The 15,303-nt window shown below is 46.1% G+C and overlaps 1 protein-coding gene across 1 annotated transcript in view; it reads left to right on the top strand.

The window, feature by feature from the left end:
- The first annotated feature begins 826 nt into the window (after positions 1-826).
- The window catches only part of LOC125426446 (ammonium transporter Rh type B-B-like), a 15,018-nt gene continuing 541 nt past the window's right edge, over positions 827-15,303 (top strand). Inside the window, exons 1-6 of the mRNA XM_048484705.1 lie at positions 827-1,016; positions 6,402-6,588; positions 8,550-8,700; positions 10,031-10,178; positions 12,347-12,513; positions 14,614-14,751. Of these exons, the coding sequence (XP_048340662.1) occupies positions 827-1,016; positions 6,402-6,588; positions 8,550-8,700; positions 10,031-10,178; positions 12,347-12,513; positions 14,614-14,751 (981 nt within the window). The remainder of the gene's footprint in view (positions 1,017-6,401; positions 6,589-8,549; positions 8,701-10,030; positions 10,179-12,346; positions 12,514-14,613; positions 14,752-15,303) is intronic.

Raw genomic sequence — 15,303 nt, 5'->3', positions numbered from 1 at the left:
GAAGAAGAAGAAGAAGAAGAAGAAGAAGAAGAAGAAGAAGAAGAAGAAGAAGAAGAAGAAGAAGAAGAAGAAGAAGAAGAAGAAGAAGAAGAAGAAGAAGAAGAAGAAGAGTTGGATTTATATCCCCCTTTCTCTCCTGCAAGAGACTCACAAACTCCTTTCCCTTTTCCCCCTCACAACAAACACCCTGTGAGGTAGGTGGGGCTGAGAGAGCTCAAGGTCACCCAGCTGGTGTGTGTTGTACATGCTAATCTGAATTCCCCAGATAAGCCTCCACAGCTCAGGCGGCAGAGTGGGGAATCAAACCCGGTTCCTCCAAATTAGAGTGCACCTGCTCTTAACCACTATGCCACTGCTGCTCCTCGAGATTCTAGAGCTTATGATGTTGTACATTCCAACCCCCAAACCTGTCATCCCTTGAGACCAACACAGGCTACAAGTAAGCTACAGCTATTCCCAGGTGTAACAAGCTGGCAAACGAACGCTTCAGGGAGAAAAAAATAAACATGCTTTAGTTGGCCTGTCATGGCAGAAGGCCAAGGCGGTTGAGTAACTCTTTCAAAACTGCTCCTCCTTATCAGCGTCATTCTCCCCAGTACCCTGGCGCCTCCCCTGGCATTGGGCCTGTGCCAGAGCCAAGTCACAGGCAAACATTTCCTCTGCCATGGAGTGGCTGTTGCCTGTGACTGGGTGGGGACTTCCCAGGAAACTGAATCGAAGGTGGGGCCTCGGCCAGGTAAGGAGTAGAGATCTTCGTACCTGGGCCGGGCTTTAGATTCCTGCCCTGCTCTCCTCTCCTGCCCATTCCTTCTCCCCTCTTCCCACTATGTCGGGCCACACAACCAGCTTAAGACTCAAGCTGCCCCTGCTCTGTATCCTTCTTCAGCTCCTAACCATTATCCTCTTTGCTTCTTTTGTCCGTTACAATGACCAAACGAGCCCCAAGTTATGGCATAAGGAACTGGAACTCCACAACAAAAGCCACCTGGACCACGAATTTTACATACGTTACCCAAGTAAGTAGCTTCCCCTGACCTAACGGAACCCACTCTGATAGACAGCTCCTGTATGGGGAGGTTTTAATTCGGTGTCATGTGATACATCTCCAAGTCCGGATGATTTTGGACGGGGGTGGGGGGAGTGTGAAGCAGCAGAGGAGAGAACTATGAGCCGGAAAGTCCCCAATTGAGCCTCAGAGGGGTTTGGTGTGTTGGTTATTGTCCTCATCTCAAAAAGAAATGGAAAGATTCTGCCTAAAAGAGCAGCTATCATTGTTAAGGGAATGGAACAGTCCTGTACCTGCCTGGTAAGGCTAAAATATTTCAGGCTTTTTAAAAAGGTTGTGGGACATGATAGAAGTACAGAAAGCACGCTCACACACACACACACACACACACACACACACACAGATGTTTTTCCTTTTCCCATAATATTTGGAGCTCACCCAGTTAAAGTGATGGGCAGTAGATTCAGAGTAGCCATTACCTTATGGGACTGGTTGCCATGAGGTATGGCAATGGCATGGAACTTCCAGGATCAGAGGCAGCCTATCTTTGCATATAAAGTGAGAGGGAAACAATAGCAAAATCAGCATTTCTTCTGGTTTGGGGCTTGCTGGCAGGATCTAGTTGGCTTCATATTAAGAGAAACAGAACTTGCACTAAACGGTCTTATGCAGTCAGCCCCTTTGTGTGTTGATACAGTAAATATGGGTTCAGTTTATCCTTTAGGGATCAATACAGTTTTCAGAGTTTGTATACAAAATTATCTCCAGATAATTTTGGTGGGTCTGATTTTTGGGAGCTCCCCTCCCCACCCAAAAATAGAATTGATGCATTAGGAATCCTCATCCGCTGCTCCGTTCTTTATTTCCAAAGTTCATACGGAAAGTTCTGCATGTACAGTTTGCTTTGGTTGCCACTGTTCATTTGTGTTCTTCCTCTGGCCTTTTCCGCACATGCAGAATAAAGCACATTCAACCCACTTTCACACTTGTTTGAAAGTGGATTTTGCTATTCCACACAGTAAAATCCAAAGTGCATTGAAAGTGGATTGAAAGTGCATTATTCTGCATGTGCAAAAAAGGCCTCTGCTTTACAGCGTGCACATGCGCATTCATTTTAAAAAGCAATTTTAATTTGGTCATATGTGGTGTTGGATCATGATTCTTCTGCGTATGTATGTGTGCGGTGGTATTTTGCCAATGCACAAGAGCACGTGGCTGCAATAATTTATAACAGGGCACAGAAAGAATCTTGATGCAGTCATATCGATGATTGCCTCAAACTGCAGTGTTTTATCAATATGCATATATGCATCAGTAATAAGGGAGGGAGATTCAAATGAACTCAATAATGTGCCAAATTGGACATGCTTCAGTTCAAGGATTAGTTTTCGGGATTCGCTTAGTTAAGATGGAATTTCAGGAGGAGTGTGACACACACAGTGAAATTTGGGGCCCACGAAGAAACAGCGCAGGGAAAAGGGAGAAAGCCACTCATCTGTATGGCCCTTACGCCAGCCACAATGTTCCAGAAAAGCCAAACTCTCATTGAACACCTCAAACCGATACATACAAACACCTTCCTGCAGAACAGAGTGACATGTTATTTTGTTCACTGAAATTTCCCCCGCTGGTTTTCTCAACTTAACCCTGAGCCCCAAAGTCTACCTTAAGCAGACAGGTTCTGGTGGTAGGGAGCTACAGAGAACAACTTTGGGCTCTAGATATGTGATTCTGATGGATCGTAGGATACCCCAAAAGCATACCTTTTGAATCTTGTAGGTTGTAATGGAACACATGGCATTCTCCATGATAGGACGATCCAGGGTTTCTAGGGTTCCTTCCGCACATGCAGAGTAATACACTTTCAATCCACTTTCAATGCACTTTGAAGCTGGATTTTACTGTGCGGAATAGCAAAATCCACTTGCAGACAATTGTGAAAGTGGATTGAATGTGCGTTATTCTGCAGGTGCGGAAGGGGTCTAGGTCACAGCTCCTAATTGGCTCTTCACTACTGCTCATTCTCAGAGAATTCTCAGGTTTGCTTCTGAGGGTTCCCGGATATTTCACAAGGCAGGGAAAGAGAGCACCAGGGTGAATTCAATCAGAGCCAGTCCTAAAGTTCAAGTGTGATTTTAGCTCAGCTTGGGCTCAACGCGTAATGGCTCAGTATTTTTCTGTAGTTGTTCATTTATTTGCTCTGTTTGTCGTCTGCCTTTCTTGCTGATATTCGAGGTGGATTACAAAAGTTAGCAATACAATAAGAACATTACAGGACATAAACATTGTAGTAAGGTGGCATTACAAAGTTAGAAAACAAAGCAACTGCATCAGGATCGGACATAGCATAAGAAAAGCAAAGACCAGATTACAGAAATTAGAAAACAGGGCAGTCAGAATAAGAAATGCATTCAATAAACAGTGCTAAACAAAAGCGCTTATCCCTCACTGAGGTGCCATCGGAATAATTCCAACTTTACGACAGCTCTGCTGCTTTTACAAAAATGCTGTCCTGAAAATAGCGAGCAAGTTCCTTTAAAACTGGCACATTTAATGCAAATAGAGACTGGAAGAGGCGTCAGAGCACTGGTTTTCAGGGAGGTTAACCAGAGGTGTAGCAAGGGGGGAAGTGCCCGGAGCACTGGTGCGTTCTCTGGTGCCGACCCCCACCCCTGCGCCTCTTTGGAGCTACGCCTCTGAGGTAAACCATGCTGGCTTGGAAAGCCAAACCAAGAGTTAATGCTCACTTTGTCAGAGTGCTGGGATAACTCATCCTGGACAGGCTATACCTCTCAAGGACAGAAGCTGATGAATTCTGCTCCAGCGGGGACTTCCAAAGAGTTGTCAAGGGTGGCCCCCCTATTGAAACTGCTTATGCCATTGCCAAGTGCAACAGAGTTATAATGACCGTGGCTGTTTACATAAAAACTAGAAAGGGAATCTGTGTGCAGGCCGCCTCTTATCAGCATGCATATCAGCTTTAGCTAACACAGGAATTCTTTGAACCTAGTAACGTGTAGTGCGTATGTGTACATTTCAGCCGTGGGGTTCCTAGTTCAGCAGGCAAGGTCAGCCGCAAGAGCCTCCCCTTCACTGATGGGAGAAACTCTGTCAGGAGTGCTTTGATTGTGTGTTCCTGCATTGCAGGGGGTTGGACTTGATGGCCCTTGGGGTCTCTTCCAACTCTATGATTCTATGAAGCGGAACCCTAACTTGTCATTCTGAAGGACAACAAACATTCAACATTCAACAAACAACAAACATTCAACATCCCATCATAACCAGACTACTGGGTGCATCAATCCAACCAATTATTTTAAAGAGCCCAACTGGGAAGGGCGGAAGATAGATAGATAGATAGATAGATAGATAGATAGATAGAGAGAGAGAGAGAGAGAGAGAGAGAGAGAGAGAGAGAGAGAGAGAGGGAGGGAGGGAGGGAGGGAGAGAGAGAGAGAGAGCGCAAAGTTTTATACTTTGTAACATTTAAAAAATTAGGGTACCTTTTAAGAAAATTTCTTAGTTAAAAAAAAAGCAAAAGCAGCAACAGGTACCCCCCCCCCAAAAAAAATAGTTGCTGCAAACTGCACAAATCCAGGTGTGCCCACTCATTTTTATTTCTGGCTCTGTTTTTTTCAAGATCACTGTTAATTTTTATTATGTTTAAGTGATGGGAGTGAAATCCCCCATTTAGATGTTGTCATTGTGTAGATGGAAGGAGGTTTTAAAGGGATATAAGTACTTTTTTTAAGTTTTAAATTGATTTAAAGATTGTGTATAATCATGGATTTTTTTCCCCTTCACACTGCAGCCCACTAAATCCCAAAATTTTAGTTTCTGATGGGATCAACCGCCCTTGAGGGACAACACAGGGGAGATTTTCAGCAGAGGGGAAAGAGTAGAGGCTACCCTCCCTCCAGCGTTGAGTCCCTTTTCAACCCCAGAAACTGACTGCAGGGGACAAGCTGTGAAGAAATGCCATTCTATATTCTGAGCTCTGCAAACACCCCCCACTTGTTGGTTTCAAAATATATTTTTTCCCCAATAAGCAGAACTTAGGCAGGAAGGGAGAAATGAATGGTTCCCAAGTATTGCCCATCACCTCAATGGCTCTAACAGGCACCTAGCCTTCAAAACTTTGTAAATACAAATGTCCCACCTGGTTGAAGACAATGAAATGGACTTCTCACACCCTGGCTGGACTCTGATGCCCAGAAGATGACAAAGCCTAGGAAGGCAGGGGGCTAGATTGGATCGTCCTGGTTACCCCAGGAAAAGGAGTTTTGACCCACAGAGGAGTTGAGCAAAGAGAAGAAATAAAAGCCCTTGGTACAAAGGGGAAAGGGTTCATTTAAGATTATTGAATCTGGTGGGAGGAGCTCACCCATCAGGGCTCTATCCTGATTGCCACCATAGCCACATGGGATAAAGGGACACAAACTCCAGTGTAATAGGTAGCTTTTAGAACCCTGCAACTTTTAAGATAAGATCAGGAAAGACATCTGTGGAATGAGGAACAGGATATTGTTTGCACCTTTCTTTTGTATCCCTTGTTCAACCATTGCTGTGTAGAGTATGTGCACGGGCGTTTTCCTCTTAATAAATTCTGTACCATTTCATTCTCTGCACCACACAGACTTCCTCCATTCAAGCACATTATTCAAAATGGGCACAGAAGGAGATGGTTGGTTACTAGATCACTAATTCTTTAGTTGTGTGCAAGTGTGGTGAGCTGTCCCCATGCTAGCCCCATGCAGAGGCGTAGCAAGGGGGAAAGCGCCAGGTGCACTGGTGTGTCCTGCACCCCCGCCCCAGAACGCCCCCACCCCCGAACGCCCCTGCCCCGCCCCCACCACGTCCCCACAGGCTCGCGTGCCTCGTGCCTCGTGCACACCCCGGCCCTCTTGGAGCTACGCCTCAGGTCCCATGGGTACAGAGATACAAGCACTGGGCAAACCTTTAGTTAGCACCATAGAAGGGAAGCTGGGAATGGTGGCCCTCTTGGCAGGAATTTCCAAAATCAACCAATTGATAGGCATGTACCCATACCCACAGAGAAGTATGAGCATACCCCTCTGAGAACTGGACAAGAATTGGAGAGTGCAGTATCACTGGGCAGAGATTGGGATGACCACTGGGTGCCCAGACACCTTCCAGGGTCAGAACCAGATGGGCATTGTGAGTTAGGGGGGCCGTTCCATCACATAAGCCCACTGTTCATATTTGGCTTATGGGTTTCTTGCTACCAACTCAAAGACAGTTAAACACTCACAGGTGCTTGGGGTCGTCAAGAAGGTTGTCAAAATTTCTGCTATCGGGATTCTCTGTTCCCTAGTCAGAAAGCTATCTACAGCTCCGGGCTCATGTTTAAGACTGACCAGTTTCTTCCTCCCAGGCTTCCAAGATGTCCACACCATGATCTTTGTTGGCTTTGGATTTCTGATGACCTTCCTGAAACGTTACAGCTTTAGCAGCGTGGCCTTCAATTTCCTGATAGCCGCCTTTGCCATCCAGTGGTCTATCCTCATGCAAGGCTTTTTCCACTCTTTTCACCAGGGCAAGATCTATGTTGGAATCGAAAGGTGAGCGATGCAGATAATTTCTCTTGCTGGCTGGGCGTTGCGTTATCAGGCCAGGGCTTAATTTAAGTCCCCGAACACATGAAAAAATGCAAGAGGCTGCCATTCTGCAACACTACAGCCCATTATGCATGAAGTGCTTTCCTCGAAGCTCTTCACCCTGCAGTGGGGTCATAGTGTTGTCTCCTTGTGTTTCTTTGTTTACATGCGAGGAGGCATCCCGCTGCCTGTTGTGCAGCTTGCCTGCCTCCACTTCTGGGTCACTCTTGGTTGTTGCAAAATTGCGAGCTTTATTTTTAAAGCTCTCAAAATTGTTATAGTGATATTTCTGTGTTACACCGATACTTCTGTGCTATATTGATATTTTAGTGCTTTTCACAAAAGCCAGCCATAGATCTCCCGGAAACGCCCATGAGGAGAGGGGGCGGGGGGAGACCAGAAGGAGCAGAAACCCCGAAGCAAAGGAAAACATTGTTGGATATCAAAACTCTGTGGGAGCTTAGCAGCTTGTAAAAACGAGTTATTCCATGGGGCATATAATTAAAGCTGGTCTTGTTGCGACATTTGTTGGCCCCGACAATGTACATCTCCTCCTATCTGGCCAATAAGGTATAGGAGTGGACAGAATGTGCTTTGTATGGGTAAATATGAATTATTTAAATCTCCTTTCGGGTTATAATTATTGTAGCTGAGATTACTTCTATTGTGTTGCATGGGTATTTTAATTATATATGTATTTTAACCATGTATGTTAGCCGCCCTGAGTCCAGTTCTGGCCAGAGAGGGCGGGATGTTAAATACAATAAAGAGTCACCTGCCTGTCTTGTGGACTCGGTTGATTGTGTGTGTTTGTATATGGCCGTGGTGGCGAACCTTTGGCACTCCAGATGTTATGGGCTACAATTCCCATCAGCCCCTGCCAGCATGGCCAATTGGCCATGCTGGCAGGGGCTGATGGGAATTGTAGCCCATAACATCTGGAGTGCCAAAGGTTCGCCACCACGGCCATATGGTATGTATGAATATACAAAAACAGAGGGAAGGATAAAAGGGAGATATTATAAATAGTAGGGCCAAAAAACATGAAAAGCAAGAGATTCAGCCTGTGATATTTTTTTAATGGAAAGCTCAAAGGTATACAAGATAAACAAAATGACCTTTTGTAGCAGTGGTAATTGGCAATGAAACTGTCTTTTTAGTTTCAGCCTTCTAATTTAATCAGGAGGGGTGGGTGGGACCTTGATCAGGATTGATTCCTAAACAAAAACAATCCAACTTGGTACGTACTGAATCTTGTCCCCAAATGTAACTTCATTTTGGTTCAAATTATAATCGACTGAGGCGTGTCTTCCCCAGGGCTTCCTAAATAAGCTAGACTTTATGCATTATGCATGAAGTGCTTTCCTCGAAGCTCTTCACTCTGCAGTGGGGTCATAGTGTTGTCTCCTTGTGTTCTTTGTTTACATGCGAGGAGGCGTCCCACTGCCTGTTGTGCAGCTTGCCTGCCTCCACTTCCAGGTCACTCATATTAGGGAGGGTCCAGCAGGAGAGTCCTCTCCCAGTCTCCAATCTTTGCCAAGGGGGTCAATTAAAAAGCCTTGAGACTGCTGCAAGGCTGAAAGCTCTCCACAGAAGAAGAAGAAGAAGAAGAAGAAGAAGAAGAAGAAGAAGAAGAAGAAGAAGAAGAAGAAGAAGAAGAAGAAGAAGAAGAAGAAGAAGAAGAAGAAGATGAAGAAGAAGAAGAAGAAGAAGAAGAAGAAGAAGAAGAAGAAGAAGAAGAAGAAGAAGAAGAAGAAGAAGAAGAAGAAGAAGAAGAAGAAGAGTTTGGATTTATATCCCCCCTTTCTCTCTTGTAAGGAGACTCAAGGGGGCTTACAATCTCCTTGCCCTTCCCCCCTCTCAACAAACACCCTGTGAGGTTGTGTTCCACCAACTCAAACGTCACTTCCTGTGTTTCCTGACAGCATGATCAATGCTGACTTCTGTGCCGGAGCAGTCCTCATCTCCTTCGGAGCTGTTCTTGGGAAGACGAGTCCTGTCCAGTTGCTGCTCATGACCTGGCTGGAGGTCATGCTCTTTGCCTGTAATGAATACATCCTGCTGAACGTTCTTGGGGTATGTTGTACAGATGTCATTAACAGTGAGTTGCAACTTTTCTAAAGTGAACCCACCATAAATTGGATATCCCGGTCTAATAGAAAGGGATGGATTAAGGCCACCAGCCAAAATCCTGGTAGGCTAATGGCCTAGGGTCCACCCGCACGCCCCAGGTTCACCCTGAGAGTTGCCAAGTACCCCCAGCCATCAGAGCGGGATAGGGGTAAGTTGCCAGATCCAGGTTGAAAAACTGAGCGTTTAAACTCTTCCATCAGTGATGTAGGTATAGATTTTTATAGGGTTGGGTTCAGTGACTGAGCTGACTTTCCGGCTGTTCCGTTCCATTCATTGTTTCAAGCAAGCCGGACATGTAATGGGAGGTATTTGAACTCATGAAACATCCACCACCACCACCTACGTTCCTATCTTCCATCCTTTCTGCTCAATGCAGGATTCATAAGAACATAAGAACAAGCCAGCTGGATCAGACCAGCGTCCATCTAGTCCAGCTCTCTGCTACTCGCAGTGGCCCACCAGATGCCTTTGGGAGCTCACATGCAGGATGTGAAAGCAGTGGCCTTCTGCGGCTGTTGCTCCCGAGCACCTGGACTGTTAAGGCATTTGCAATCTCAGATCAAGGAGGATCAACCAGAAAGCCCTTCGGCAAACACCCACTTCTGACACCATGTAGCAACCTTTGTGGCAGGGTTGCCAACCTCCAGGTGGTGGCTGGAGACCCCCCTGGGATTTCAACTGACCTCCAGGTGACACAGTTCAGTTCACCTGGAGAAAAGGGGCTTCTTTGGAAGGTGGGCACTTTTGGCATTCTACACCAATGAAGTTCCTCCCCTCCCCAAATCACGCCCTCCTCGGGCTCCACCCCAAAATCTTCAGGTGTTTCCCAACCTGGAGCTGACAACCCTACTTTGCAGTCTAGTGCACAGGTGTCACACTTGCGCCCCTCCAGATGTTATGGACTACAGTTCCCATAATCCCCTGCCAGCATGATGCTGGCAGGGGATGATGGGAACTGTAGTCCATAACATCTGGAGGGGCGCAAGTTTGACACCTGTGGTCTAGTGTGTAGGTAAGATTTCCAGTCCTGATAGTAAGAATACAAGAGACTGTGAGCTTCAGCAATACGCTTCCTTACTGCTCCCAACAAAGAAGACATTTACGTACATGTGCACATCACAGGAGTCACCATTGCTTCGAGCGGGTGCCCCCCCCCCCCCCGCCCCATTGGGGCACTCCTGCTGCAAGCCCCTCAGTCCACACCTGCTCACATAAATGTTACTAGACTCACTTCCTTTTCTCATGGGTGTTTGTTTCCTACCTCATGGTCCAGGCTAAAGATGCAGGAGGGTCTATGACTATCCATACCTTTGGGGCCTATTTTGGACTGATGACCTCCCGGGTTCTTTATCGCCCACATCTGGACAAGAGCAAAGAAAGGGACGGATCCACGTACCATTCAGATCTCTTTGCTATGATTGGTAAGAAGAACCCACTGCACCTGCTGGCCTAAAGGGACTTTTTGCCTTGATCCATCAAAACAATACTTATTTCTATGCCTGTGCTTTAGGGAGGAGCTGTGGCTCAGTGGTAGGACCTCTGTTTTGCATGCTGAAGGTCTCAGGTTCGATCCCCAACATCTCCAGTTAAAAGCATCAAGTGATGTGAAAGACATCTACCTGAGACAGGATTGCTAAGTCTCCTGCTATAGTGGAGATGTCCTGGCACTCATGTTCATTGCCCACCGGTGTCTAAAGTGCCAGTGCAAGGGGATGGGGGGATGGGGGAGCCTGCGGGCATCCCAAAGGCACATTGACATCACTTCCAGTCAAAACCAGAAGTGATATCATAGATGCTCTAGATTTGCAAAAATTCTATGGGGTGCTCTAGGATTTGCAAATCCTAAAGCCACGGTGGTGAACCTGTGGCTCTCCAGATGTTCATGGACTACAATTCCCATCAGCCCCTGCCAGCATGGCAAACCATAGGTTCGCCACCACTGTCCTAAAGTGTCCATGATACTACTTCGGGTTTTCTCGTGAGGTCAGTGTGTCTGTCCCAGCCCCCATTTTGTTCCCAGGAAGAGTTGCCAGGTACCCCCTGGCAAGCAGTAGGTGATGGGGGGGGGGGGGCAGGGCAATTAAAAGCATCAATTGAGGCCTAGGTCTCTATTGTAAGCAATGCAGTGACATCACTTCCGGCATACACTGAAAGTGATGTCATCATATCATGGGAGCTGTAGGGACACTCCGGTATTTGACTTTAACAAAAATCTAAGGTAGAGGCTGATTTTACCATAAAAGTTTGACTAGATACCGGAGCATGGGTGCCTGTTATGTGATGATGTCACTTTGTCGGGGGGATTGTATCTAGGTGATTGAGATGCATTCCCAACTAAGTGTAATTGCTACAAAATATATGTAACCAGCCTGCTATATGTTATCACTGCCTTTCTGGGGCATTCTTTCCTTGATTTTTACTTTATGGCTTCACACACTAGGTAGATAACTAGGCTTTCCCCTGACACTTTGGTCTCATGAGAACCGGGATTGTTTCCGTTATCTCGTCGGGGCAGGATGCCAGGTGGCTCTCTATCTCTATCTATCAGCGACCTTGGGGTGCCTCAGCTCCAAACGAACTATTTCTCACATTTCATGGGGAAATGGGAGGGGGAACTAACATTGGAATAAAGGGGATAGCAAAAGCCAGGTTTGCCAAAATTGGCTTTCTCAAGCTGGGTGCTGAGATGCCTGTCAATAAACGCTACTAATCAACAATCAGAGTCTGTTTATTGCTTCAGGATTCGAGACTTAACATACTTCCAGGGTGTCATCACCACATTACAGGGGACAGAGGCCTAGGCTTCAGTTTGCTGCTGGAAAGTCCCCCCCCCCACTGGCCGGCTGAATGGTGCCACAGGGAGGGGCCACAAAGCAGAGAATCCCCCAGCCCTGCTGGATGCACCTGGCGACCCTAGCTCAAAAACCTGGAGAACCACTGCAGGTCTGAGTGAACAGCACTAACCTTGATCTGATTCATGCATGTATTTACCTTTGTGACCATGGTATGACCATGGAGCCATGGTGCTCAATCAGATATGCTTCTTGGTGCCTACATGTTCCTTCCCCATAGCTAAGAGATAACCATGACGTTTCTCCATCTCAGTGGAGCAGAAGGATCTTCAGCAAAGCCCAGGATGCATTACCTTTTATCTGCAGAGAGCATCCCCTGGGAAACAGCTGCCCCCATTGTGGGAGGATACTTGGCTTGGAGCCTTCCAACATTTAGCCCCAGTTCTGCAAAGCAGCCATTTTGGCCCCTTCCGCACGTGCAGAATAATGCACTTTCAATCCACTTTCAATTCACTTTGCAGCTGGATTTTACTGTGCGGAACTGCAAAATCCACTTCCAAACCATTGTGAAAGTGGATTGAATGTGCATTATTCTGCATGTGTGGAAGGGGCCTTGGGGTTGTTCTCAAAATCCCCAAAACATGTCAACATGCTCAACTGTTTTGGATGCAATAGATTCATGCCTTTACATTCACAATGTTCACCTCTCATGTCAGTTTGGGGGAAGAAAGTTGGCGCCAGCTCTGCTTCCGCTCTAGGAACTAACATAAGGGACCTTGCTGTCTTTCTCCATGCAGGAACAATCTTCCTGTGGCTTTTCTGGCCCAGCTTCAACTCTGCCATCACAGCACACGGAGATGACCAGCAACGGACGGTCATGAACACCTACTTCTCCCTTGCTGCGAGCACACTGGCCACCTTTGCCGCCTCAGCCTTTGTGAACACAGGAGGCAAGCTGGACATGGTGAAGTCAATGCAATTCTCTCCTGCTGCCACAGGAACTTCCAGCCTAGTGTAGTGGTTAAGAGCAGTGGGCTCTAATCTGGAGAACCGGGTTTGATTCCCCACTCCTCCACATGAGCGGCGCACTCTTATCTGGTGAACCAGATGTGTTTCCCCACTCAATATAAGAAGAAGGGTTTGGATTTATATCCCCTCTTTCTCTCCTGTAAGGAGATTAAAAGGGGCTTACAATCTCCTTTCCCTCCCCCCCCCCCCCCGACAACAAACACCCTGTGAGGTAGGTGGGACTGAGAGAGCTCCGAAAAGCTGTAACTAGCCCAAGGTCTCACAGCTGGTGTGTGTGGGAGTGCATAGGCTAATCTGAATTCCCCAGATAAGCCTCCACAGCTCAGGCAGCAGAGCGGGGAATCAAACCTGGTTCCTCCAGATTAGAATGCACCTGCTCTTCTTAACCGCTACGCCACTGCTGCGATATAACCACGATATAAGTTATCAATAGATCTCACAGACAATGGCTTTAAAGCCTTTCTACAGTAGATAGTACTTACTGATTTATCTTCGATAGCCCGATGTATCACATGCGACTCAGATTTCGTTTCCTTCAGTCCAGCGAGGCCTGGAGTCTTGTGGTGCCTTTAAAATATCTTCTTGCAAAGCATTCATTATCTGTGGCTCCTCTCCGCTTTGGGCGAATGCACACCACGTGTCCCCCAGAGCCTCAATGTGATGTGATAACGAAATTGTGGGTTTGGGGTCCGACCGTGTAAAAGCAGGGATCGCTGTGATTTAGGTGAGAAATGACTACTGATGGGAGAGGGGGTCTTTGAGAAAAGGATGCTCCTGTTTTAGAGTGGTTGACATTTCAAGGAGAGACAATGGTTAGGATATGAGTTCCCCATCTGGGAAATCCATATTTGAATGGCATATCTATTAGAGATTGAAGAATATTTTTTTAAAAAACATGCCTCTTTCCACCTGATCAGGGACCATGCCACACAGAGGGGGCTGCCCAGTGGTGGGATCTCTAGGGGAAAGATGACACTGTAGAAGAATGTTAACCCCAGGATGAAATCAAGCTACTGAGAATCGGTATACTGAGGAAGATACCTTCGAAAACGCATTCAGACGCGTGGTGCGATTCTATACAGGATTCTCATTTTTCCATGTACCATCTATGAATGGACTCAAGGCACCGGAGATATCAGCTCTGTTGTGAAGTTAAATTTGGGAATTACAAAAAAATGGAGATATAAAATTTCTGTTGGAATTGAACAGTGGTCTCATATGGACTTGTGAACGACTGTTTGTCAATACAGTTGGTGAAAATTTGTGTAGTTCCATTTTGAAACCATACAAAATATGGACATACTAAGAAAATTTTGGAACTCATTAGTCACATATGGACCTTGTCATTCTATCTTAAACGAAATGATGAAATTGTATTTTGATATGATTTATTGACACTGGCACTTTATATATATTATGCACTTTAATTTTCTCATTATAGTAGATTAGAATAAGGTTAGCATTAGTGTAAGTGGATTTACATGTGTGCAATAACAATGAAAAAATAACTTTGAGTAAATGTTGCTTTGAATTATTGTAAATGATGTCTACATACAAATCCAGGTCAGTGTGCCAATTTTGAATTTTTGAGTTGTTCGGTTCTATTGCATTGTGCTTGGCACACTGTTTTCTATCTTGTGGGATCTTCAGAGGCATGTCAGGGTGAGATGCGTGTCACAGAGAGGAACACATCTCACCTTGACATGCCTCCAAAGATGCCAGCCACAGATGCGGGTGAAATGTTAGGAGCAAAAACTACCAGACCACGGCCACGCAGCCTGGAAAACCCACAACAGCCAGTTCATTCCAGCTGTGAAAGCTTTTAACAATACACAGATGTGGGGGGGCGGGGAATTTCCCCAAAATGTCCTAAGTCTCTTTTACCCAGTGGAATCCACCATTGGAAGCACTGCTGGAACATTTCATGGCTTGGGGAAATGGGGACATGAAACAGCATGAAAGGGGAAAAGGAATACCTTGTTCTCCCCAGTTCATTCCTGGCCCTCCGCTGACCTCACCTGTCACTCCCCTCCAGGTTCACATTCAGAATGCAGCCCTGGCTGGTGGGGTGGTCGTTGGGACGTCTGGAGAGATGGCGTTGACTCCCTTTGGGGCCATGATCGCCGGAGTGCTAGCTGGCTTCATATCTACACTTGGCTTTAAATTCCTTACGGTAGGTGATCTAGCAAATTGTGGGGGAAATGTTCCCTTTGTCACCCTAAGTACCCTGGGCCCTGGACGGGCGAGTCTGTGCTGTAAGAAACTTGACAATCTTTTAGTACCCTGGCCCCTGGATGGGCGATTCTGTGCTGTAAAAATCTTGACAATAAATGGAGAGCTGAAATAAAGTGGACAGCATGTCGAATGTGCATGTGTCTGAACAGCTTTCCTTCGAAATCTTTTTTGTTTACACAGTTTCTATTCTTTTTTTTAAAAAAAAAATGTGATATGGAAGGACTCTTCTAGCCATTACAGAATGCTAGATTGCCAGCTTGGGTTACCAGGTCCCATGGAAAGTTAGGGTTGCCAGGTCTAGGCTGGGAAACTCCTGAATATTGTTTGTTGGAAATTTGTTTTAATGGGGTTAAGGTTTACTTATGTATTTTATGTACTGTTATTGGAAACAGCTGTACTGTGAGCCGCCTCGAGCCCTTTGGGGCTGAGGCGGCCTATAAATGAATGAATGAATGAATGAATGAATGAATGAATGAATGAATGAATGAAT

This window comes from Sphaerodactylus townsendi, linkage group LG02 (assembly GCF_021028975.2).
Source record: "Sphaerodactylus townsendi isolate TG3544 linkage group LG02, MPM_Stown_v2.3, whole genome shotgun sequence".
NCBI classification, from domain to species: Eukaryota; Metazoa; Chordata; class Lepidosauria; order Squamata; family Sphaerodactylidae; genus Sphaerodactylus; species Sphaerodactylus townsendi.
The sequence above is the reverse complement of the archived record's forward strand: the minus strand, read 5'-3'. Positions and strand labels throughout refer to the sequence as shown.